At 41.8% G+C, this 27,002-nt stretch overlaps 1 protein-coding gene across 4 annotated transcripts in view; it reads right to left on the bottom strand.

Annotated features, from left to right (window-relative positions):
- The window catches only part of PCDH15 (protocadherin related 15), a gene marked incomplete at both ends in the record, with an annotated part of 369,409 nt that overhangs the window by 95,861 nt on the left and 246,546 nt on the right, over window positions 1-27,002 (bottom strand). For all 4 annotated transcript variants that reach the window (XM_082486051.1, XM_082486048.1, XM_082486050.1 and 1 more), the window contains 2 exons: window positions 1,356-1,496; window positions 12,741-12,857. In XM_082486051.1, coding sequence (XP_082342177.1) covers window positions 1,356-1,496; window positions 12,741-12,857 — 258 coding nt within the window. The remainder of the gene's footprint in view (window positions 1-1,355; window positions 1,497-12,740; window positions 12,858-27,002) is intronic.

The following is a 27,002-nucleotide window of genomic DNA, read 5'->3' as shown; positions in this document are numbered from 1 at the left end:
AAAAGGAGGCATGTTTTCAGCCGATATAATAGGGAAGTCACCAGTGCAAGATATCGTAATTGCGGAAAGTATGAGAATGTTAAAAAATGACTGGAAAAATTCACAGAAGATTCAGCGACACATACAAGCCCAATGGTCTAGACACAAATACCAACTCAAAGCCTCTGCATCACTGATTTCTGGAGTCTTTTCTGTGTTTCTTCCCTAAGCATTCATGTTTTCTGAAAAGTATTGCTCTGCTAAATTTACCATTGGTCTGCCCTAATTTACCATGGGTCTGCCCCAGTCTTCATAAAGAAACGTAGCTCCATGTCCACGTGCACATCACCTGCGTGTTACATACCATAGCTTCAGCAAACAGCCACCCAACATAATTACTGAGAAATAAAAATTTAAAAATGCAACAACAGAAAAGCTACACTCTAGTGAGGTTAACCAATTCTCTTCCCTTTTGAGGTTTACTATGTTAGTTAAAAACTGAAAAGGACAGAAGCACCACTATTCAAAGTTCCTAAAACAGTGACAGCGTTACAACAGTACTCAACCTCACAGTAGCGCTTAGAAGTGGAAAACAGTGGACAGCTTTATTCCTTAGAATGGAAAAGGATGCAAGTAAACCCCTCTTTTACCCTCATTTCAAAAATAAATAATTAAAAAAAGAAACAAAACACACCTTAATGACCATACAGAAGGTTGGCAGTTTCCAAGTAGGGAAATTACACATAAACCCCCATATATTATAGATACTTACTTTTTTTGGCTTACTGACACACTTTAATTTTAATTTTTAGCTACTCCCTCCACTCATGGATTTAAGAGGGGAGATCTGTCCCAATGATTCTTATTGAAATCATAACTTACTCCACGTTAGTGACACTGGAGACTCTTCAGGAACAATAAGAACCCAATAGTAATTAAAGCCTCCTTAAAGCCAATGGTTTTACATTACAGCACTTGTCAACAGAAAGTCCCAAACTTTCCAACTGCCAGTAACTTTCTTTACAAGATTTCTTGCCATTCTTACAAGGTTCCCATAAAATTGCTACACTGACAGCCCCACTGAAAGCAAAGAGATCAGCAAGGTAACTTTCAAAAACGGAGGTTTCCTTTAGCTGCCTCCCTGTTTCCTCTGCCCTTGTAACAGCAGCAATGACATCCATCCCAGACATTTCTGAAATCAAAAAGGCACGAAACACACGCCAGGAAGAAATGGCACAAGTAGAGAAACAAACAAAATACAAATGTCACACGTTTCTATGCAATATAAAGCAACACAGAGAAACGCGAAGGTAAAAGGAATTCCATTCAAATACAGGCAACGTTTACTAACGATATACAACTATGTGAGTTCATACCTTAAACACTGTACTCGGCTCTTCATTTAGGTTTACTCGAGTTACTACACGTCCTGAGTTTTCTTCCACGTCAAAAATGCTGGCACTATAAGGAAACTGGACAACATCTACTTTGTATCGGACTCGACTTGCTGGTGTGCCCTGGAAGGCAAAAACAGAGCAACTTGCATATTGTTGTATTTTTACACATCTCATGAAATTAGTAAAGGATTAAAATGCCACATCAAAACAGACCACCACAAAAAAAACCTTGCAGTTTGCCTTCCTCAGAACTGGGTTTGTTACTAAGCGTCCCCCCCACCTCCCCCCTAAATACCCTGCAGTGACATCTGAGAGGTCCAGTAGGAAAAATGATCAGAGGTTTGGAAAGAAGAGAGCTGAAAAACCCATCTAATTAAACACAGACAGAAGCAGCGGTCTGTTTTGTAACTACTGACGTTTTCAAGTGACAGAAGGGTTGGTTAATATACCTTCCAACACTATTTTAACATACTATAAAAACTCCTTTGAAGTTCAAGAAAGTTCTAAATACTCTAAAAACTCCAACATTTGTTCAGCTTGTCCTGAAAGCTACAGTGTTTTGTTGCTGAAGATGGGAATGTGTGTTATATTATTTTCTGAAAAGTCGGACTATAGCTCTGCATACGGACAGTCGAACCTACGTGACATTCACATGCTCCTCTTTTAGAGGAAACAAAATGAAAACAGCAGCGGGTTGCCTGGGCAAACGCACCATCTGAGTCAAACACCAGTATCTGAAGGTTTTATTTCCCCAAACCCGAGTGATGAAGAACTAACACATTTCAAAATCCTCATCCCTAAGAATTATAGGGTCTGCAGCGCTTCCAAACGTATGCTCTTTCTGTGACTGAGCCGTCCAGTTTGAGCAATTTTGGCACAACCACCTAAAAGCTCCCGTCCTCACCCCCCTGGCCGATGAGGTGAGCCTGCCCCACGCTGCAGGGTAAGATGCTCACCAGTGCTCCTGGGAAGTGTGGGGACACCTGTGGCTGTCCCCCTGTAACAGAGGGCTTCTGCCTCTCGGCGGGAGGCTGAGCATTACCAAATGCCACTTACCATTAGATACCAGAGCTGGCTCTAAGCACAACACCAGAAAACAGAGAGGAGAATGCCTTTGTCATATCAGCAGTAACAGAAAACGCAGTTTGGCAAACAGATTTTAAGTAGTCCCCCTAATGAACGCTCTCGCTGTTCAAAACCTGTTTCAGCGACAAGGAACAAGCAGAGACCGCCCGTGCATGTATCGCAAGTTGTCTGCATGTGTGTGCACCCCAAAATACCAAATGGAAAGGGGAATCAGAAGAGGCATTGCCAGAGGGTATAACAGATGAGTTTTGCAGATCAGTAACTCAGCATTTTCTAATAGAAGGCTATTGACTTGATTTAACAGTTTTAATGATAACTGACTAAATAAATAACTTTTCTTGTGCAGAATGAAGTTTCTTAAGGCATCCATTATACTGCAATGATCCCATTCCAGCAGTCAGCCTCTGGGGATGTGGAATAGCACCACAGCTGTAAGCACAGCCTAAGGGGCAGCTGTTCCCATGTCAGGGAGACGGGAGAGCCCCGGCAGCTTGCGCAGACCGGGGGGATCTACCAAGTCCCAAAAAGCAAAATAGGTGGCAATGCTCGTCCCTGGGATCTCCACAGTGCCACCGTTGCCCGGTGGCATCCCAGGCCATGCTGCGGCAGCCGCATTCTCAGCGAGTGCCCCTTCGCTAGTACTGACAGCAATCCACCCTTTCCAAAGATTAACAGGCGACGTCGCGGCAGGTTATTAAATCACCGAAGCCTTAAATATAAACTACGTACTAAAAGAACTGTGAGAACAGGGGGTTTCAAAGAAAGGGTTTAAAGCAAAGAAAAGGGTTTTTTTTGCACAGTGATGTCAGAATAACTATTTTTCAGCAGACGGAAGTCTGTGTTACGCGGATACGTAGATGCTTGGAACGTTTCACAAAATTCAAACTAGGTTATTTGTGAAATCTATTTAGGAATAGATTCAGAGAAGCACTTAGAAACCGAGGGCCTATCATCGGTGTGATTTCAGTTCCTTAATGCTTCTGAGGTTAGAGCTCAGATTCGGTTTTGACTTTTACACTGTGTTCAAACAGACAAAATATCAGAGCCCACAGCTTCATTAATAGCAAATTGGTAATTTTCTCCACTAATGTGGTATAAAGCAGCTTGGTTACTACTGAGAATATATTCAATATACCCTGTCAGCTCCTAACTACAAGGAAACATTAAATTTACTTTTATAAACAGCAATAGAAACAGCTGCAAAAGTGGTTTAAGCTCACTTATTCACATCAACATTTTGTTGATACAACAAAAGCGCACTGAAATGCTCAGTCAAAATACACAGTCCAAACTAAAAGCTTTACTGGAAGGGATTTAGCACAGGTATTTTACATCATGCTAATGCGGGCTACAGGCTACGTTATACAAACGTGGTGTCAGATTTTGCCACTTCGACTTCTGAGTGGTAGTAGGACTATTCAATGAATAAACCATACTTCAGTGTGAGAAAAGTGACCCTTCAGCGAGGAATATTTATTTGCATAAAAAATTATCGGTAGCTTGTAATAATTTAATTGCTGGTATCAATTTTACAGCTGTTAAAAGAAGGAGAATACTTAAATCTAATACTAAAAGAGTAAGACAGAGGACAATGCAGCCTGGTCACCTCAGCCCTCCTCCCCATAAAACCCTGTGCACATAACACCTTGCACGTGAAGAGGAGTGAGACAGGGCTGGATGCCACCGAGACACTCACAGAGTTTCTGGAGAGCCTCGCGCAGCTGCTCTGCCCCATGATTTTAACTGCAGTGGCGATGAGGCCATTGCCTCTTTGAGCCCTGCAAGGAAATCCAGCCCAGGAAGGGTTTACTAGCCAGTACGCTGCTCCAGCGCCGCTGGCAAGCCAGCGCCCTTCCTTGTTCCAGAATTGGGTCTGCAAGATGTGTTTTGGTGTTCAGTGAATTAATCTATGAAAGACCATGTTAACAGTTGAAAGTACGGGACCAGGCGCACTGAAGAGCGCAAATCCGTGAAGACATGAGAAATTTCCAAGATCATAGCGTAACAGAGGTGATTATACAACTCTCCCTCTGGCATTCTCCGATTCAGTCATTTTTCTTCAACGTTATAATTAAGAGGAAATTACCTGCTGAAATCCACTCTATTTGGTTTCAGAGTAATGGTCCTCACATTTGCTTGGAAGACTAAAAGCTATCATCATCATTAAACCTCCACACACTAGGTAATTTGTTATTAAATAAACAAAAATCTCATCGGGTTATTGTTCCTGATATGACTATCAAGTACACTTTTCTCCTGTCATTTCTGAAAATAACAAAACAGGAATTTATTTTTTATTTACTATATTTTGGCACCAACGTAATGAGAAAAATCTCCAGAGAGATTTCCTAGGGAAATCTATTTAGAAGCAAGTTTTAATCATCTCAAATATTAATCACCTTCTGCCTCTGTTCTAAATTAATTTAGATGCATTCCTACGTCTAGAGCAAAACTCGCATACAGCAGGTAATATTCTCAAACAAACCACAGAGCAAGGATCGTACTTGGCAGGAACCACTTCCAGTCTCTCAAACCAAAGTTTTCCTGAGAGTTCAAGACTAATATGAAACTTAGAGCTACAGCTCAGCCAGCTTCAATTATTTCTTTTACTGCTGCGTAAGTCCTTAAGTTCCCATTTGCTCTGGGGAAATGACATTCATTTGTGACACAGCTGACGGGTAGGAAATCGTCCCCAACATTTACGCTACAGATGCTCATGCTGCAGGTGAAGGCTCTGGGCGAAGGGGCCGTGGAGGCTGCGCAGGTTCACTGCCGAGATAACTCTCATCGGGCACAGACATGCTGCAGAGAGATTATAACGCAATAAAGCCAGGAAAAATGGCAAAAAGTGTAACACAACAATAATTTCTGTAGGTTTTCATGTATTTTCCTGCAAGCAATTCAAATGGAAGCTCGCAATCATTACATACAAAACCAGAATGATCCGGCCCAGGACAGAGCGGGGGAAAAAAAAAAAAATGCATTTCACTTTCATTTACTGCCTACTCGTGAAGATCCCAAATAAGCATCTGGGAAATGAGCTGGATTTTACCCATAAGTACTGGTACGGGATAGTGGTATAACGAATAAAGATTTATTTACCAAGTGCCTTTGTGCTCAATGCCACATTCTGACTGAAGTCAGAAAACTTCTGAGGACTGTTATAGATAAAACGTGAATCTGGTAAGGAGTTTAATAAATTATCTCCATCTGCAGGTTTCAACACAAATCTGAATGACTTGCATCACAAAGAGTTCACAAAGGAAAATTCTGTAAAGTTCATTCTATGAAAAAAATTGGAAAGCGATGCTAAAAACAAAATTTACAGGTGGCTGCACATGTTCTTCCTAACATGCTCAAAGGAAAGTAACCAATAAAGATGGGGCAGACCACAGAGTAAGCGAATGACTTTGGTGGATCCTATACCAGCTATGGGTTGTGAATGGCGCATTCGTGTGTATTGCCCTACGTTAATTCATACAAACTCTACAATTCTACGTATTTTGTTCTTTAGTATGTAACTCAACAAGAACAGAGCTTGAAATTCTGAATTGCTAAATCTGGAAATTCTGAATTAACAACTATAATAAGCTGAACACAAAAAGAACATGCACTTTTAAAGCCATGAAATAACATTACTTTAAGAATTATGGAATCTGCAGCATTTTTCCCATATACAAATCTCCAGCAGACACTACGAAATCCAACAGTAATAGGTTTTAAAAGATCAAGCCCTGAACTGCCTGAAAATGCATTTATCTCCAATTAAATATCTGTGAAATCTCTAATTAAATATTTGTTAGCATGTTACTTTAAGTGGGTGCTTGTAAAACAATAAGGACAATTACCCTCAATTTGACAAAAGGGCTCCATTGAACGAAAACCTTACAAGGTGTTCGTAGATTGGATAAACCATTAAATCGGATGTTCTGGAGCTCCGGAAGCTGGCTGCTCGTTAAAATTAGTGTTCTGCATCTGTTTCTATTGACATTTCAAACCAACAAAAGCAGAATATGCAGGGGAATTGCCCACGGAAGAAATATTCTGGCTTTTACAGTGATAAAGCATACAGAAAAAGGCATATCCAGGAAAAGCAAACACCTCAAGTTACATCAATCCTGGGAATATTAACCTTCTGATAAACAAAGTAAGCAAACTAAGCGTCTATCCAATAGCTCATGATGCTCTCCTTTCAAAATATTTGGAGGGTTAAGAGCTTTGAGAACACAGTTGTAATCATCTGGTACCTTTCAACACCACGCCACTTCAATACAGCATAAACTGTTCACAGCGAAGGAAACTCCTCTTCTTCTCTCCAAGGACAGATAGTCAGATACCATATAACTATTTTTAAATGGTAGAAAAATATACTATGGATTGTTCCAATAAACCAAAGGACAATATGTTGATTTACCGTATTGCATGGAACACGCGTAAACCAAAATTTACCAGATTTCAATGACCAGAATGGTATTTCAAATTAGAGTGTTTTAAACAAACGTAAAAGTAACTTCTGAAACATAGTTTATATCTGCAGTCACTGCAAAAAAAAAAAAAAAAAAAAAAAAGTGAATTCAAAGTGGAAAAGAAAGGAAAGCAAAGAAGAAACTGGTAAGAACTTAAACTGACATTTGCTCAAGACAGCTCTTCAAATCCTGCCCTGGCCTTTAGTGCAAAGCATGGCTTTCTATGTTATAATTGACATTTCACTAAGGACCTGAAGGAATAACTGTCACAGACCTCTTGTGCCTTCAGGTCATGATTTTTTGACCACTTTGAAATCCACAAGTCAAAATAAAACCATAATGAAATACCAACTTGGGAGCACTTGAACCCAGCATAGATCATTTTTTGTTTTCAATTAGTAACTTTTAATATTAACCAGAAATCCATGGGTTTTGTTGCAACCAAACCAATCCTATTATTAACAGTTGCATTCTGATAATGGCTTAATGCTTTAGGCATCAGGTTTGTATAGTTAAATTAAGAAAATTGCACATCTTCATTCCGACCCAGCTATTCATTCCTTCACACATATACACGTTCACACATGTAAGATACACTGAGCTGCAAACAAATTACTGCACGGAGATTCGACGGGGGGAGCGTTTTAAAGAAAAACAACAAGATAAACTTTAATCTACACCTCCAATAAATTAATCAAACAGTACTTCATTTAAGAGCGAAAGCTCACTCTCACTCCTCGTGACTGTTTTGAAAGCATATCATAGTCACTCATGGCACTTCCCTATCTATATACTATAAGTTTCTACATCACTTAGGAAATACACTGCTACTGTAAACCAGAAAACTATGTCACAAGTCTCTTCCAACCTCTCAGTCTCTCACCTATGTTACTTTTGGTACCCATGCTACCTTCACTGACCATTTAATGATATCATTTATATTAATGACTTGTCCTTTGGAAGTCAAAAGCCACAGATAAAGGTATGATCTGTTCTCAGGAACATCACTGAATGAGCACTTCCACAGTCAAAAAGTAACACAGTAGGTAAACTATCTGCATACTTTGCTAATGATGATTTATTAAGGTTGACTTCAGTGGCATGACGTTTTTTCTACCACTCACATGCCCATCACTGCTGCTGTCACCTTTGGTGTTGAGGGACTAGGAGGAACAACAGGCCAACGACACAAGTTGAGCAGCTCAAAGGAGGAAGGAGCCGAGGATGGTGCCTTTGGGGTAAAATGGAGAGCCAAACTCCACTGACACCATTCAACGTCTCCTTCTTACCCCAAACCTCTGCTCTTCTGCTGCTGGAAAATTCAAATTTGCCTTATCTACAGAGTAATCACATGCAGGTCCCGAGCATTTAAATTTGGATTCTCATACCTTCCATATTAATTTGACACTGCAGAGCAAAATTGGGATTTGCTGAAGACGGTGGACAGCCTCTGAAGACCTGATTAGGTCTGAAAAGCTTTTATTGCAGATGATGAAAAAAAAAATCTAGCCTGACTTTTATTCTGGGCCGAGTTCAATGTTGACAGGGGAATAGTCTACATTACTTGTAAAATGACAACAGAAAACTTCAGGCTTGGATATTTCAAATTATTTCAGCTCTTACTGGACCTGTCCTGATAATCAGGCATATTTTAAAGCTGTACGTATGTGTTTCTTTTCCTGAACTGATAAAATGGATGTATCAGAACTGCGGAAATAAGATTCCATCAGGTTAAAAAAAACCAAACCAAACAACTAAAATATGAAAGATGATAACTAAGAATAGTCTTTCCCTTAAGGCAAGTTTACAGAAAGGTACTCTTGCTGAACAGAGAAAAGGATGTGTGTTTTTTAACACAATTCCTGGTGAATTCATATCAAATACTTGGTGACGCCACTTAATGCCAAAGTTAGCTCCAAATAAATACAGGTTTGCCAGTAACACAAAACATCAGCCAGAAAAAGAAACAAAGCCATTTATGCCTGATAGTTTTCTCTATCTTCTTTTTTATTTCGAAAGTAAAAACTATCAGCCATTAGTTCGAAATAAAATACCAACTTTCAACAACTGTTTTAAAAGTTTTCCTCCATAGGGGGCTAACTTTTATGGCTATTCTATTCATTAGATGCCTAAGGGTAGTTTTATTTTTAAGTCCTCATAGAAATCAAAGAAAGGCAACAGTTAATTTCAAAGAATATTTATTAACATTACTTCCATATGCAATTATGCCTCTTATAATGGTAACAAACAGGATCCCACATTCAGTGATTTTGATCTGTCATGCACGTGCATCGATTTCTCCACAGAAGTAGAAGCGATCCCTGCATCTTTCAAATAGGAAACACTCAAACCCACATAAAAGAAATCCTTATAAATACGTGAGGAAATCACATTAAAGGAATCTGGGAGAAATAAGCACTTTAGTTGAGCTTTTATTCTCCTAGTCTCATACCACCTAGAGATGGCCATTATTATCCACTGTACAAAATAGCAGGGAAGCTTAACCATGTCCAGTTTCTACATTTATCTGTGCAAGTGACAGAAACATTAGAAAAGGAGAGAGTTCAGAACAGTTTGGGTTTTTTTTTTTAATGAAAAAGTGAAATAACTTTGCTGATTCCACAGGACTAAGAATTGTTATAAATATATGTTAATCAGTTTCTGAACTATTTTATTTCATCCAGTATCTCAGTAATATCTTATTCTTTACAATTTAGACACTTTAAACTCAGGGATTATAAAATGGAGCTTATATCAGAATGGGAAAACACTTTATCGAGACCAAAATATCTTGTTATAAGGCAACAGATACTATTAAATAAAAGCTGCACAAAAACCAAGTTAAAAAGTGATTCTCTGGCACCAATGAATAAATATTCTTTTCCTATCCTCAATAACCCATTTATGTTGAAATTTCCACAGCATAGAAGTTCAGCTGCTTGCCCAGTTTCATTGATCCTTAACATCCTTTCCTGCAGGCTCTTCTCAGAGGTCAGTATGACAAACCTGCCGGGAGCAAATACACGCTGGTGCAAGGGGCACAGACGGGTCCAGGGGACTATGACTAATAAACTGAATATTCTCGTGCGGCAGTCAAAAATAATCGCACTGTTTCAACAGTTTTCCCCACTCTCCACTGGCAGATGACTCTGAAGCGACTCCACTTGCGATATGGGCAGAGTGTTTCCTTTTGAATTATTTGCTGTTAACTGCTGAGGATGAGAGCTCTTGAGGAAAATGGTGTTTCCTACCTCCATGGTTCCCAAGTCATTCCTGGGCAGAGCAACAGAGAATCTTCTCCATCTGAGAAGCACCTGCTCAACTCCCTGAAATGCTGAATGCAATTCAGACCCCTTTATGTGAAGGCAAGCTTTACTAATTTGGTGGTAGCACTCCAGCAGAACAAGTACTTTATTCAGGAAGAAATGCTAGCAAAATGAGCTAATGCCATTATGCAATATATAGTGTAAACATAACCCCTGCAAACTTATAATGCCACCCAGAAACTTTGCCTGCTTTGATCTCAATTTCCATTCTGTAATTGCTAGGCTGTTGTGCCTAACATGTGGACGGACAGGACACCCATGAAACGTGACAGTAAGTGTCATCCACAAAGCACAATTAAATCAATTTAAAATTGTTTTCTAGCAAACAGCTATGAGATCTGAGCAATCAAGCCTACTTTCCTCCGCAAATCTGTTTTAAACACCCAGGCCTGGTGTGCCCCAGGAACCAGCGAAGGAGGTCAGACAAAAGCACTAAACTTCCACAGAGCAGAAAGGCAGCGGGAGAAAGAGTGTAGGTAAGCCACAAAAATATGAACACTTACCAAGCCCTCTGAAGGGCTACAGCAGTGAGTTCTACATTGTAGACTTCTACAGTGTTACTAGAGATATATCCCCTCGCTTAGGCGTAACGGTTCAAGTCCAGCAAAGGACCAGGTGATGGGGGTGCAAAGCTCATTAACCTTGCACATCCCTGACCTTCAGAGGTGCTGCGGCTTGGTACCTTTATAGCAACCTCCCGGCTTGGAACATGTATTCCTGCAGATATGCCTTAAGCTTGTCAGCAGCTCTGGCCAGCCTCTTTCGTGGTAGTTAAGAGATTTTACATGGAAATAGAGCTAAAGGTTTGAATCCTCCAGTTAGCAGAGGAAAGGCACCCTTGGCCTTTAACATCCCATGGAAAAAAGGCTTTTCCTACCAAGATTCATACAACAAGATGCAAAGGGAGGAGAGCAGGCACTACAACATCATCGTCTTTCTCCTGTTGCACGCTAAAAGCCCTGAATGCACCCAGATGTGACTTTGAAGGAGACCGTAGGCACCTGCCACAAAGAGAACGGTCCCTAGGCTATACATTTTTAAAAGCATCTCTAAAGCAAGACATTAGAAATTCTCACTTGCCTCTACTGATCAGCCGAATGCATACATGTGTTGACTACTCCCCTTTTAATTAAGCAGATTTGTGCTTAGCATGTTGGCTGGTTGGGACCCTATTCTAATGACCCTATGCTCTATGGAAGGAGCTTAACACACACCTCGGGCTCCATTCTGCAAGCCAAGCACTCAAAATCAGGCACCAATGTCCCTTAGTACTCCCCTTCAAATTGTCCAAGACAAGCCATTAAGGCACACCTCTGTCCATTTCTTTTGTTTACTGCTCAAACAACCTCCATGTCCTCTGCTGCCGCATTCCTGAAATACTCTGTAGCACTATTAATTGACAACTACTGCTATTCATTAGCTACTTGATGATACTACTGTCTTTAAACAAACCATAGTGCAGATCTTCAGCTCTTACGAACTATCTTAAATGCCTCCAAGTTCAGTAATGCCCCACTGATATGTATCACTTGCAGAGGATTTACTTACTTTTGTGTGTTAGGACTTCTTACAGGGGATAGCAGGACTGTCCTTACCGAAACACTGCTTTAACATTTCTGTCCTTGGGTGGTAAAGAAATTACTGTGATGTAGCATATTTAGCTAAGCTACAGTTGATTTGTGTCAAAGCAGCGCTATCAGCTTTTAATGTGCACGGCACGGCGCATTCTCTCTGAACCCTTCTCCCCGAGGATTATTCTCCTTAATATGCCAAACACTAACAATTAAAAATTAAACCTGGCTGGCAGAACATCTTTGGCTTTTAATGTCCTCAGTGTATCATCTGGTCACCAATGTTCATCAACCTCTGATTACAAAAATTGATATTACCCTTCAGAATAGCTAACAAGTCAAAAATACGTGCCCAGTTCTGTCAATCAAGTGCTTCACCAGGGGACAGCGATAAAAGCCAGCGGCTTTATAAGAAACTTTATCCTCAAAACAAATGCGCTCGGTTCAAATACTGCACATGTAATAGAGCTGGCTGGTGAGCTGTACCATTCCACACGATCCCGTGACACCTCAGACTGGAAATGCACAATGACTGCGAAATCAAGAAAGCAATAATCTTACAAAGTTGTGTTTTGTTTCCTCCTTAAGCTGCAGAACTGTAGCAAAGAGAGGCACGGCTTGCCTTCCTGCCTATTCCTCTTATTCATCTACGCTGTGAAGTCGAGTAAAGAGCTTTCCAAAAATCTTCCTGACAGAAAGGAGCTGTATCATTGATTTGCCAGCTTCAGGAACGATCATTGTAAATGCAGCCTCTGCCCAGAACGACAAAGGACACGCTGACATAAAAAATGTATGAGTTACTGCTCTGTGAAACTCATAATAATCACCTTTGTTGTTGAGAGAGTTAGGTCACTTATGAGGGTTAAAGATTTTTCCCTCTTGGGTGCAGAGTACTAATAGAACCTTTTTGCTTACCGGAGGATCTTGATCCTCAGCTGAAACGGTAGTGATAACGGTGCCCTTGACTGCATCGGGAGCAACCATTCCCCTGTAGAGCTTTTTGCTAAATACTGGAGAGTAATCGTTCATATCCTGCAAAACATAATTAAGAGTTCAGTTCTGAAGTTCAAACAGAATTATAGACGCATTCACAATCATTTTTTTCCAAACTCTAGCCAATCGCTCCCTCCTCATTAGGAAACCTATTTGCCATTCACACTCTCTCTTGGCTCTCAATCCCATTACCACCGCACAAAACCAGCACACACAGGAAAGGTGCCGAAGTTTCAAAAGAAATATTCATGAGAGACAGATCAACAGAAGGAAATTCTGCAGAAGAACACACAGTCTCACATGTAAACAAAGCAGAGATTTCCATGACACCTGCTTCTCAGGCAGCGGGCCACACATGGCTTTGCTAATTTTCTAAAATGAACGAGCTGCTGTCGCTTGACAGTGTTTGTTACCTCTAATATGCAATAAATGGAGGGAAAATATAATGTCAGATTAGTACCAACACTTCATCAGAGCCTAAGATGGTGTTCTTCAGTCTGCTGTGTACGTTGTCAAAAAGAAGCTTCAAAGGCCCAATTGCATTGATGCAGCAGTGTATGTATGCACGTACGTATACCTTCACACCTATATATGTGTGCATAGCTATATATGTATATTGTGTATATATACACACTCATGTCTATATGCCTCCTTGTGTGAAAGATGTAACCTCACCCAAACACCAGGCTGTGTGGGACTGTGCGACCCGGCACCAAGAGAGATGCCGCAGGCAGATGCGCGTGGCTCTCAGTGACGTGGTGCCCCACGCATCAGGAGCCATGAACATTCAGAAACTCGCTCAGTATCACAGGTGACTAAAAAGACATTCATTCTGACTGTCATAAGCTCTCTCACAGAGAGTTCCAGAAAATTTATCTGTATGTTCCTTTAAAAAAATTAAACGTGCATCTCTAAATCACAATCTTTATTCTGCTGATTTCCATTTTTTTTTCCTGTAGAGCCACTGCCTTCGCTTGAATTCTATATTCTACTGAGAACAGATTTATTCATTTTTGCATACTACTTTCCAGTGTTTTGTGCATATGGACAACATAAATTACATTCTCAGTTTGTTGTCCGTCTGACCTCCCCCCCCCAAACAAACAAACAAATAAGAAGCATCATATGCCTTCAGCGACTTTACTGATCCACAAATGAAGAGCAGACATTTTTTCCCATTAAAGCAGAGTGTGTGCCTGAGCTGTGGGGGAATATAGGTGCCGGCCATCTCTTGGGTAACCCGCACTCAAAGTTTATACAATGATGCCTCTACCTGTCGCTACAGCTCTTCATGCTGCAAATTTAATATTCAATAGCCTAGCACGCTACATTACGCAATCATTTAAAACATTCATCCATACCTCAGCAGAGGAATGACAGTGTAATAAACATCTATTAAAAATAAAAAGGACTGTTACAAGTCCACGTAGTAAATGCCTGAATAATTAACGAATTGTGTTCTGCAGAAAGATCTGCAATTCAAGTCTTCAAGGCACTGGAAATGCTTTTTTTCCGATTTTCAGATTTTCAAAGAGACAACTGGATCATCAGAAAGTGACTACGAGGCAATTCAAACTAGGAGAGCATTCAAACAAAAACATTTTGGAAAAACATTTGAATTCAAACAGATTAGCATTTTTTGCATGGAACTACAGGCATTGAATCTTATCATACCAATTTCTCAACCTGTTTGCAAGATAATAATTTACTTCATCTACGAATTTAATACCCAGGACTATTTTACATAAACAATCTTGTTTCTCACAACTCTTCAAAGTGACAGCATGCTTGTAAAATAAGCTACCCTTTGTTCCATTCTACTCCCAGAAACTCCTCTCCAGAGCAATATATTGCTGTGGCAAAGAAACCAACATCATACAGCAATCTCATGCCGTAAGACTCCGCTCACAGCCAATCTACCTCAAAGAAAAGATGAGGAATTACTGTATTTGAGGCAGACACGAAGTAGCTATGAGTACAGAAATCCTGGGCATTTCGGGATGGACTATTAAAAATCATCTCTGGTATGATAGGAGAACTGTGATACAACACTACATGCATAGGTCTTACGACTGTGTTCCACTGGTGTGCTTGAAAATTCTGGTTCGTAGACCCTGAAAGGTCTCCAGTGGGATACACAACCTTTTACAAACTGCTTGCGCACAGAGAAGACACCTTCCGTCCTTCCATCTGAAGTCTCCATGGGGGGTAATAACCCAATACCATGCTTGTGAGACATAATTATTTTTTTTGCTTCCCATGATCTGGATGCTTAGGATCACCTCTGGGAAGGAGGTGAAGTTTCTGGAATAACCTCACCTTTTACCCGTATTTATGAATTTATTTTGAATCCATCTCTCTCTCTGCACCTGCAAATCCACAGCCGTATCTGGTCTTTTTTTCTTTGGTGTAGCAGCAAGAGATCACACTCTGCTGTTTGCACACTTGCGGGGTGGGGAGAATCACCGTGTGATGTTTTGGTTATCTTTTTAATACCTTTACGTGACCTTAGCACCTGAATATCTCTGACTTAAGGTCTTGGAAAGCGTAATCCTGTTTAAAGATTATACACTACATCCCCTGCTATAGAAAGCGAGTAAATCATCCTACTTAACGCACCTATTTTTCAAGATACGCTGATCAGTACAAAATACACAGGAATAAAAAGCAAAGCATAAAGTAGGACAGAAACCCTTTTGCCTCTCTAACTTATCTTTTCTCTAAGAAAAGCTTTATGCACAATTGTGCCTCATAAACCTTAGCCGAGACGACCGAACGGGCACCAAATCACAGAATCACAGAGTTTTCAGAGTTGGAAGGGACCTCTAGAGATCATTTAGCCCAACTCCCCTGCCAAAGCAGGATTGCCTAGAGCACATTACTCAGGACTGCATCCAGGCGGGTCTTGAAAATCTCCAGGGAAGGGGACTCCACAACCTCCCTGGGCAGCCTGTGCCAGTGCTCTGTCACCCTCACCGTAAAGAAGTGTTTCCGTGTATTTGAACGGAACTTCCTGTGTTCTAACTTGTGCCCATTGCCCCTCGTCCTGTCACTGGGAACCATTGAAAAGAGCCTGGCTCCATCCTCCTTCAACCCACCCTTTAGATACTTGTACGCCATAATAAGGTCTCCCCTCAGCCTTCTCTTCTCCAGGCTAAAGAGTCCCAGCTCTCTCAGCCTTTCCTCATAAGGGAGGTGCTCCAAGCCCTTAATCATCTTAGTTGCCCTTCGCTGGACTCGCTCCAGCAGTTCCCCGTCCCTCTTGAACTGGGGAGCCCAAAACTGGACACAGTATTCCAGTTGTGGCCTCACCAGTGCAGAGTAGAGGGGGAGAATGACCTCCCTCGACCTACTGGCCACACTCTTCCCTATGCAGCCCAGGATTCCATTGGCCTTTTTGGCAACAAGGGCACATTGCTGCTGCCCTTGTTGCCAAAACAAATGTTTCAGTCATAACTAGACAGAAAAACTCCGTGTGCTTTTGTTCCGGGCTCATCTCTTCCTGAATCCAAAAGCAGCCGCTAATTTGTTATAGCCGAGTTCAAGCTTAAATGTTTCCACTTTTATCAAAATAAAAGTTTTCCATAAGAATCACCACAGGTCTTCTCATTCTGCAGCTGCAGTAAGTGCACTTCAGAGGGAGCCAAACTTTGGTTGCAGCCAGGCGTTGAAGTCTCGTGTACTCATCGCAAATGTCTACGACGAAGAACTGCTAGAAGCAGAAGGGGGTTTTGGCAGACAGAAGGTTTACATGCAAAACATGCAGATGACAGAAATGGGCTTTTGCTTTTTTTTGGTTGAGATGACGCTTCTGGGCAATTTCCAATAAAGTAGAGATTTTGTAAGAGACACATTGGAGAAATTCATGTATCATCCTCTCCTTCGACTGGTATAATTTCTCTTTACATATTACGGACACTTAAAAAGGTACCAAAAAGGTCACAAAAAGAAATTACTGAGTTTCTGGCAAAAAGCACCACCACCAAGGACAGAATACAGTCTAGATCCGATTTTGCTAGAGCACAGAAAGCAAGCACACTTTGATTTTCTGCAAATAGCTCAAGAGATCCACTCCATCCCACCCCCAAAACCTGCGCCCCTGTAGCCAAAGTCTCCAACACAATTTCTTCATCGAAGTGGACTTAACAGTGAGTAGTGTACAGCATTCCCCGACGGATACAGAGAGAGAGTTTTCAAGGGTTTCATCACAGAGGGACTTCAGGCAAAAAGGTGACATACAGAGCAAGTACTGGGCTTCTGTGATTACTGGAGACCAAAGATCTAGATGTACTACTCCATACCGGATGGCTTCTGCTTAAAACACCACTAAACCTGACTTTGCGTAGAAATGGATGCAGCATATGAGCACAATCCCTAACCACAGGTTAGGAATAGGGTAGTAACCTTCCACGAAGTGGTAGTAAGAAGTAGTATAATCAACTTTTAAATCTGGGGCAGAATCCTACGCGTGCTCTTGTGGCCAAACTGCAGCATCTTATAACAGTTCACAGTTCATTGCTTCAGCCACATAAATCCAGGCTGCTGTAAACTATCAGACACACACAAAAATATGTAAAAGGAAAAGATAGGTAATGAATTCTCTATATATCTCACTTTAAAATACTGGGGCTGTGTATTTTGACAGTAAGGTAATAGCAGTCCCATATTTATATATAAAAACCAAACAGCCTTTCTATCACTGCTCATCTGGCTGCAGATTTATTAGATTTTTATACCTCTTCATTTACAAAACAGAGCGAAAGTCAAAGCATAAAACCCCCAAAGCTTTCTCCCTGTCACCGATGCTCTTTACCGCTTCTTGTTTGGTTTTGTTTCATCCGGCTCACAGTGGGCAGCACGTAAAAGCAGAACAGGACACATCCTTATATCTCTCCCTCGCACAAAGATTAGGAACCAAGCACGAAAGCAGCACAATACGGGAGGGCTGCTCAAATGTTATTGTTCTGGAGAACCCATATTAGTCCCTTCAAAAGCAGATGAAGACGTACGGAGAGATTTCTTGATGCCGACTCGTTTGTTAACTCAGACATCACTCTTAGCGTGTGAACGATCCCACTTCCTGAGCAACTTCCTTACCCTCTGAACAAGACACATCTCACTCACAGGATTTAAAGGGTGATTATTTACCAAAAGGTTTGTAGAAAACAAATATTGACCTGTCTGCAAAGATTATGAAAACGCTGAACAAAAGTGTTAGTGAGGTAAGATAGTCATCTAGGAATGCCAATGTCGAGAAACAAAGCATGGGGGAGGAAAGGCATTAAGGAGCAAATCAATACGTAATTTAAAAATCATTAAGACAGTCACTAGCTCTAACGCACTAATACTAGGTGCTCCTAGACAGGTGGTGACCGCCGACGTGGGAGGGCAACACACAACTAGAGCAGAAGAAAAATGCCTGCAGTACAGCGTTCGCAGCATAAAATCAACTTGTAAACTAAAATGGACTTCACAGACATGAATATATTTTTGATTTCTGGGGACACCAAGAGACCTTTAACGCTTGTACTCCACTGAGTGAAGAATATAAGCATTTAACGTGCGGGTGAAATAATCCCCTCTTTCCTCCTCATTCACTAATACGGGAAATGCACAACTTGGATTCAAAAGTCTGCCTTCTTCCTTGTACCATCGCTGCCCCTTCACTTCAGCTGAAGCGCGCACAGTTCCGGGTGTCCCGTGCCCTCGCAGGCAGCGAGCAGAGGCCACCCTAACTCGGCCGCTTTGGCAGCTCCTGCATCCTGGAGTCACCAGGATTTACGACAGTCTTCGTCACAAACTGGAGCAGTCTCAGAGTTCCTCCCTGACTTCGCCGTGGATCCTGCAGATCCACCTCCCGAAGGACCGAGAAGTGTGTATGAAAATAAAATCCCACCCTTCCAAACCAGCAAAGCCTGGGAAGGTCAGCTGCACCTGGAGTTGCTACGGCAGTTCCAGGATACTTGGAAAATCCAGCCTGAAGGAAGGAGCCGGATACACCACGATTACAGCTCCTTCCTGCGGGTTGCTGGGAGCAAAGCAGTTGTGAGGAGCTCAGGATGTGGCCCCATCTCACTCCAGCAAACCACAGCTGCAGCTCACGACGGTTACCATGTTCAATTAATACCATGCAACGTTACGATGAGTGACAGACATGTCTGGTTTGAATATTACCACTAACCTAAAGACTTTCTACAGAATAATAAATTTTTTGGAAGATGTGTTTTGGTAGAAATCTTGTTTTGTAAGAGAAAAATAAAGAGCAAAAACTCACCAGCTATCTCCACGCAAACAGAAGCAACTCCAGATGATGCTCCAATATATTTGATATATATTTACGTATACATATCTATATCTATCTCAAGTGTAATAATTCATGCAAATGCCCTTTTATGCCGTTACCTCACTGAAAAAATTGCTGCCTTTAGCCTGCAGCGCACTAGAGGGCAGCCCTGCCAAATGGGACTGCAGCCTCTCCTCCCTCAACACCCCCAAAAATCAACCTCTCATTACTCTCTCCCAATTTCCTTCGTAGGAAAACAGGGTTATACTTTTTTACATCCAGTCATCTAGGTTTTGGGGTTTTTTTTTTTCAGCTTATAAAATCACTCTGATTTTTAAATTCCTGGGGTTTGTAGATTGTGACCTAATTATAAGCAAGCATTGATTATTTATTAAAATAGCTGTAATTTCATGACAGCAAAATCTAATTATTAATCTGCTCAACAGTTCCAGAAGGACAAAGCCCTCTCAAAGAACACCGAGATCACAGATTCTGTTGATTTATTTAGACCACTAAGGGAATCACACCATTTAGATGATTTTTACCAATATCACCAGAGTAGGTGTGCCGAGGTGCCTACCTCGGGAGCCCACATTACAAATGCAGTTTGCCCAAAGCTTCCCTTTCTTCTTGCCTCTCTCCTCAACTGCTAAGCGGAAAGCATCTTAACATAAAGATTCTAAACACCTGAGGAAATGTTTTACTCTCCTATTTCAGACCTGTTGGAAAAATTAACTCATGAAGTTTGTTAGCTTCTTAAATATTATATTTTCTTTATTTGTAAATACTTCATAGTTTATAAGTACATCCATGTGTTTCTCCTACCACTTTAGGACTGCGCTCTTTGATTACACCTGCTGATGCCAAGGTTTCTAGTCAACTATATCTTAAGTGGAATCCAACATTCCCTTGCTGTAAAAACCAGTGTGACTCAACAGCGTTCTCAGCCAATAAATGCATATTAGGCATTTACGGCTCCTCTTGCAGTCTGCTGCATTTTATCAAAAGTGTAATAAATAGGGGAAAAAAAGATGTATTTTTAAAGCAATCCCTCCTTCTACTAATGTTAAATGTACACAACATGATCCCACAAAGGGAGAAAGGAAAAAGGTTTACTTCAAACCATAGTATATGTCACACACTGAAATTTTCAAACCTTCCCAATCTTTTGCTATAACTGCAGATATGTATCTGTAATTTTCTGCTGTCATTTTGTTTCGAACATCTGCCACTTAAGTCTATGTGCACATTACCAGAGCTGGTGCCTTCCCATCTGAGCTGCCTCCAAGTGTTTAATAATCCCCTGCTGTTCGGGGACTTCCAAGGGCACGTTTAACATTCCTCTACTATGTTTGTGAAACTCTTCTGCAGAAAGGAAAGGGGTGTTATGGTATCACTGTACTTGAAAAACATTATTCCTCTTCTGCATTCTTTAACCATAGGAAGATGCCACTCAAATGCCTTATGTAAAAAAATAATCCAAGATATTTTATTACTAAATAAGCAGAATGAAAAAATCCTAAAGGCCACAAGATATTACGGCCCTAAGGGCATCCGTAGCCCTTAATGGCCCGGACCGGCCTCACCTACGAGCCACACCACCCTGCCCCTGGGCCCAGAACCCCATATCAGCCCTCAGTCCTGTTCCAGTGATGCCACAGGACACCGATCTCCAGCCCTGCTTCTGGCCCTGGCCCCTTTTGTTCCCGGCAGGACTCCCTGGACAGACCCCAGACCAGGTCCATGCCCTAACCATGTCTGGGGCTGTCGACGGAGCCTGTTGGTCTGCCCACCCGGCTCCGTCCCCACAGGGACAGCACCCAGTCGGGGAGGGCACTGCCCACGCTGGGTCACCCTCGGCTCCCGGCTCACCCCTCCATGTGGAGCAGTCTCGCTCATACTAATCTCTCACCATAATTTCCAATTTCTCCAGCTGTTAACTACCAGTTCATGAAAAACACACGGAAGGGGGAAGTGAACCCTTTGCAAAAAGCACCCAAGGACCCACAGATCTTTCACCTCTGCCACAAGGCCTCATCTTACCCTTTAACGGAACATTTTTTGGCCCAAGCGAGCGAGTGCTTTCATTTTGACGCAACTATGCTTTGCTACGGGCTCCTGAAGCTCTGCTTAGCTTTAAAGGAAATGCCACGTAGAGGTCATCACTTGGCAGAAACTTCTCCAGCGTGGCGCTCATCGTTGTTTGCACAGGATGAGATCTTTACTACTATTCATTACGCTTCAGCTACAGCATCTATAAGCGCCATACTGTCTTACATCCATTCCTCTGATCCATGCTAACTGGCAACAGCCATCTTATGCCCTCAATTCTTTCGGTAATTTCTCAATTTCTGCAAATCCTCATTTGGTTATAATTCAATCATTAAATTTAGTAAGTTTCCTAAAGCCTTTCAATATGATGCTAATCAACCTTATTCAGAACAGTACAAATTTAATATTAAATATTAAAATGCAAATTTCATATGCTTTAATGTAATTTAAGATTGCTATGACATGATAGTCTAAAAATAAGTTTTAAAGCTCTTCTGAAACAAGGTCTCCGGATTTGGAGTCACAGACTCCGCATTGAAACAACTGAAAATGGGAGCTGTGACTTCAGAAAACCATTCTCTCAACAGGTGAAATTTTTTTTCTGAAAGAAAATCAAAACGTTATTCGACCATAACGCCTTTACTAGAAGATTAGATCTTCTTTTTCTCTTCCCTTAAATGCCTACCACACCATGTACACAGCTACAGCACAATACAACCTCAGATCTTTACCCTGAGCCAAGTGTTGATTGAGACAGAGAGAGATATATTCATGCATGCATGTAAAATGTATATATTCTTTCATGAAGCAAACATTTATGCAAGCTGAGAAGATACAACATTATTCTACAGGCCTTAATAACCACTAACGATCCCCTAAAGGACTGTTGTAGGCAGTTAATATACTATCTACAATTGGGACAATAACCAGGATCTTAAGATTTCAAGCAAGCTCTCATCCTTCAGCTACAAGATTGGTATTATTAACTTAAATTAGTGATTTGTGATAATTTACCCAGATAATTCTGCGGAATGGTTCACAGCAACAAAATATTACACAGCCAGGTATAGCTAAAGCCTTCCAAACTCATTGCAGAGGGATTAGGAATGAGTAACTGTACAATGGCTTAAAATCGTTGAGGTAAATGAATTGTTTTTAAGATATTGTCAATTTTGTTTCCTCTGTAATTCGTGCTTTCATGTCATCAGTCAGTTTCTGTAATTTATACGAAGACGGTGAGCATGGAACAATTTACACTTCCTAATGTATATGATAAAAGTAACAGGGGGAAAAAATCACTTCTCTCATTGATTTTTAGCTTTAAAACTGTTTCTTTTACAAATGCAATAACAAGTTAATTTTATTATCATTAATAATATATGTGATGGAAAACCTACTGTGATTTTTTCCACTTCAAATGACATATGTAAAAGAGTGCCTTCAACGTTTTAACTTGTGAAAAATGCAGCTTTCGGAGCAGGGAGGGGAACAGTGAACTAGTTACATGGCATACTATAGAAATACGTACATTCAGCAGATCCTGGAGTATCAAGAACTTCAAGTCCCTTCCTGTCCTTCACATAATCTCTTGGCCTCTTATAATAAACACATACCACCCTTAAAGGTATTCTCCTTTAAGGTTCGTGCATCTCACCAGTACACTCATCCTCCAAGATACATAAAAAAAGTTTGCAAGCAAACCTTTCTTTGTGAGCCTACATTTTGCTTCGCCAAGGCAGTCTTTCAGTTTTACGTTTACATTAAGTCCACTGAAGTAAGCCACAACTTGAAAACTGCTCCTAGCGTTGCCACAAGTATTTGCAATATCTCTTAGATTTATGTACCGTCCACAGTGACTAATTTAAAAGGACTGAGGTTAGAGAATCAAGCAATGTTGAGTAACTTTGAGCAGCGAGTTCAAAAATCTTTGTGATGATGCTGACAAGATAATATGACAAACTATAAAGTGGGACTTTGAATTTTGTCTTTAACTGGGTGCAGTGCTTCTTTACACAAGGTTCTTTGTTTGAAGCTATACAAAACAGAGGCTTGTTAACACGGCGTAACTGCCTCTTTTTCATATTTAGTGCTCAGCAAGCCCTAAAGTAGCTCATAATATAAATTAAGGGATAATATTCATAGTGGAATATACATGGCAATAAATGACTAGAAGATGATTGAACAGATAACTTGAGATGGAAAGAAAAAAAAAAAAATCTGTTTACTGGCACTGTAGTCCAATACCATGCCTGTTATTCCATTAGTGCCACTAGAAATGAGATAAATATGCAGTTATATTTTGGAGGCAACACAGCTCATTTTTTTAACCTTCATGTAAGTTATGTGCTGCTGCTGTGCTGGACCACCCTGTTATTCTTTAAATGGGAAACGATTTTCATTCCATGTTAGAAAGGCAGGATTAACTTCATGGATGTAAATTTATTGAAAAAACATAACTTAAATTTCATTTTAGAAATATTAGAAACTGATGACACGATTCACTAATGTCTTTTATTTTCCGTGTATCCCTCATAACCTGTATAATTTCTGGCAGAAAATCTTCATTATTATTATAATTAAATCTCACCATAACATGAAATCTCACCATAACGACGCAATGATGTATTACTGCTCACCTGCTCATTAGAAACAAGACTTGAGTGAATTTCTAGGAAATACATGCAGAAAGAGAAAGCAGTGGCAGCTAGGCATATGCATGGCTACTTAAACATCTGGTGGAGCAGGGTTTGAACCAAAATGCCCCCCCCCCCCCCCCCCCCCCGCCCCGACCATCTGTGGATCCCTCTTCTCCCATTCTTCCTAGTGATAATTTAAGCATTTTATAGAGACTAAAGCCACTCACTCCCCAGCACTCTGCAGCAGTACAGCGAATGTGCTCTGTGAGAGAAGAGGGTCCTGCTGTAACATTTTTTCCAGCTGTCTCAAATCCTGGGTTCCCTCATACTTTCTCCAACACACCTTTATTTTCTTTGCTTTACTATCGGCTCCAATTGTTGGGTCTGAGAGGGCAATTCATCCACAACCATACAGCTGCTTCTAACCCTCCCACCCTAGAAAAGCAATCAAATTCTATTTCTCCTTGTTTGGATTCAAGGTTTACGTTGTCAAAGAAACAAAGGGAGCATTCTCGTGTAAGCAGCTTGGAGCTCTGCGCTGCTATGGCATCATTACAACCAAGATCATGCCAACTTGAATATGAAGGACCCCAAGAACGGTCATGTTGATGAAGGACCATTCAGCGCAACCAGACCAGAGATAAAAATTTAGCTGTTTTCGCTTGGTTGGTTTGTTTCTTTCAGGCAAAGCTACCAAGGAAGGGATGACTTAGCATAGGGATGGTGAAAGATTCAAATTCACCCTCACAATAAGTACTAATCAATGCCTACAATGCATAATCTAAAGTGTACAATGACTTCTAGCTTCTCAAAGGCACACTCCTCTTGAAAAACTAGTTTAGCAGTTGCAGTTTGTGTACTCGCTGATGATAGCAATAAGTTTAAGGATGTTCATAGAATCATAGAATAGTTTAGGTTGGAAGGGACCTTGAAGATCATCGAGTTCCAATCCCCCTGCCATAGGCAGGGACACCTCCCACCAGACCAGGTTGCCCAAAGCCACCTCCAGCCTGGCCTTGAACACCTCCAGGGATGGGGCCTCAACAACCTCTCTGGGCAACCTGTGCCAGTGCCTCACCACGCTCAAAGGGAAAAACTTCTTCCTAATGTTCAATCTGAACCTGTCCTCTTCCAGTTTAAAGCCATTCCCCCTCGTCCTATCGCTACATGCCCGAGTAAAAAGTCCCTCCCCAGCTCTCCTGTAGGCCCCCTTTAGGGACTGGAAGGCCGCAATAAGATCTCCCCGGAGCCTTCTCTTCTCCAGGCTGAACAGCCCCAACTCTCTCAGCCTCTCCTCATAGGAGAGGTGCTCCAGCCCTCGGATCATCCTTGTGGCTCTCCTCTGGACATGCTCCAGCAGGTCCATGTCCTTCTTATGTTGGGGACTCCAGAGCTGGATGCAGTACTCCAGGTGGGGTCTCACGAGAGTGGAGTAGAAGGGCAGAATCCCCTCCTTTGACCTGCTGGCCACACTTCTTTTGATGCAGCCCATGATACAGTTGGCCTTCTGGGCTGTGATTGCACACTGCTGGCTCATGTTGAGCTTCTCGTCAATCAGCACCCCCAGGTCCTTCTCCTCAGGGCTGCTCTCCAGCCATTCCCCGCCAAGCCTGTATTTGTGCTTGGGATTGCCCTGAGCCAGATGTAGGACCTTGCACTTGGCCTTGTTGAACTGCATGAGGTTGGCTTGGGCCCACCTCTCCAGCCTGTCCAGGTCCCTCTGGATGGCATCCCTTTCCTCCAGCGTGTCTACCTCGCCAAACAGCTTGGTATCATCGGCAAACTTGCTGAGGGTGCACTCGACCCCACTGTCCATGTCGTTGACAAAGATGTTGAACAATACAGATCCCAGTACCAACCCCTAAGGAATACCACTTGTCACTTGTCTCCACTTGGACATCGAGCCATTGACTGCAACTCTTTCAGTGCGACCGTCCAGCCACTTCTTTATCCACCGAGTGGTCCATTTGTCGAATCCATGTCTCTCCAATTTGGAGACGAGGATATTGTGTGGGACAGTGTCAAACGCTTTGCACAAGTCCAAGTAGATGACATCAGTTGGTCTTCCCTTGTCCACTGCCGCTGTAACCCCTTCGTAGAAGGCCACCAAATTTGTCAGGCATGACTTGCCCTTGGTGAAGTCATGCTGGCTTCTTGTTTTCTATGTGCCTCAGCAGAGTTTCCAGGAGGATCTGTTCCATGATCTTGCCAGGCACAGAGGTGAGAATGACCAGCCTGTAGTTCCCTGGGTCTTCCTTTTTTTACCTTTTTGAGAATGGGGGTTATGTTTCCCCTTTTCCAGTCAGCAGGAACTTCACCGGACTGCCCGACTTCTCAAATATGATGGTTAGTGGATGGCAACTTCATCTGCCAGTTCCCTCAGGACCTGTGGATGTATCTCATCAGGGCCCATGGACTTGTGCACCTTCAGATTCCTCAGGCGGTCTCACACTTGATCTTCACCTACAGTGGGCAGTTCTCCATTTTCCCAATCCTCGCCTTTGCATTCTGCATCATGGGCAGTGCGGCTGCAGTCCTTGCCAGTGAAGACTGAGGCACAAAAGTCATTGAGTACCTCAGCTCTGTCTCTGTCCTGGGTAACCAGTTCTTGGGTTTTCTTCTGGAGAGGGGCCACAGTTTCCCTAGTCTTTCTTGTCTCGCTGACATACTTAAAGAAGCATTTTCTGTTTGTCTTAATGTCCCTGGCCAGATTTAGTCCTATCTGGGCTTTAGCTTGTCTAACCCAATCCCTGGCTGCTCAAACAATTCCTCTGTATACCTCCCAGGCTGCCCGCCCCTGTTTCCACTCCCTATAGGCCTCCTTTTTCCTTTTGGTCGCATCCAGGAGCTCCTTGTTCATCCATGCAGACCTCCTGGCTTTTCTGCCTGCCTTCCTCTTTGGAGGGATGCATTGCTCCTGGAGGAGGCGTTCCTTGAATATTAACCAACTTTCTTGGACCCCTCTTCCCTCCAGCGCTTCATCCCATGTGTATAGTCTAGGTCTATAGGTTTTACTACATCTAGAAATTCATTGTATAATGTTTGTAACAATCCACTGGGATTAAGGCACTCTAGGAATTATATAAGTATTTGGTTGGCAGTGTCATAATATGCCATTGCTAGAAACCTATAGATCTGGTTTTATTTATTCCTGTTGCTCCACGGCTTTGAATCATCAGCCAGAGATAATGGCTTCATTACACTACATACTCT

This window comes from Vanellus vanellus (assembly GCF_965231255.1).
Source record: "Vanellus vanellus genome assembly, chromosome: 7".
Classification (NCBI taxonomy): Eukaryota; Metazoa; Chordata; class Aves; order Charadriiformes; family Charadriidae; genus Vanellus; species Vanellus vanellus.
This window is presented reverse-complemented; position numbering and strand designations above follow the sequence as displayed.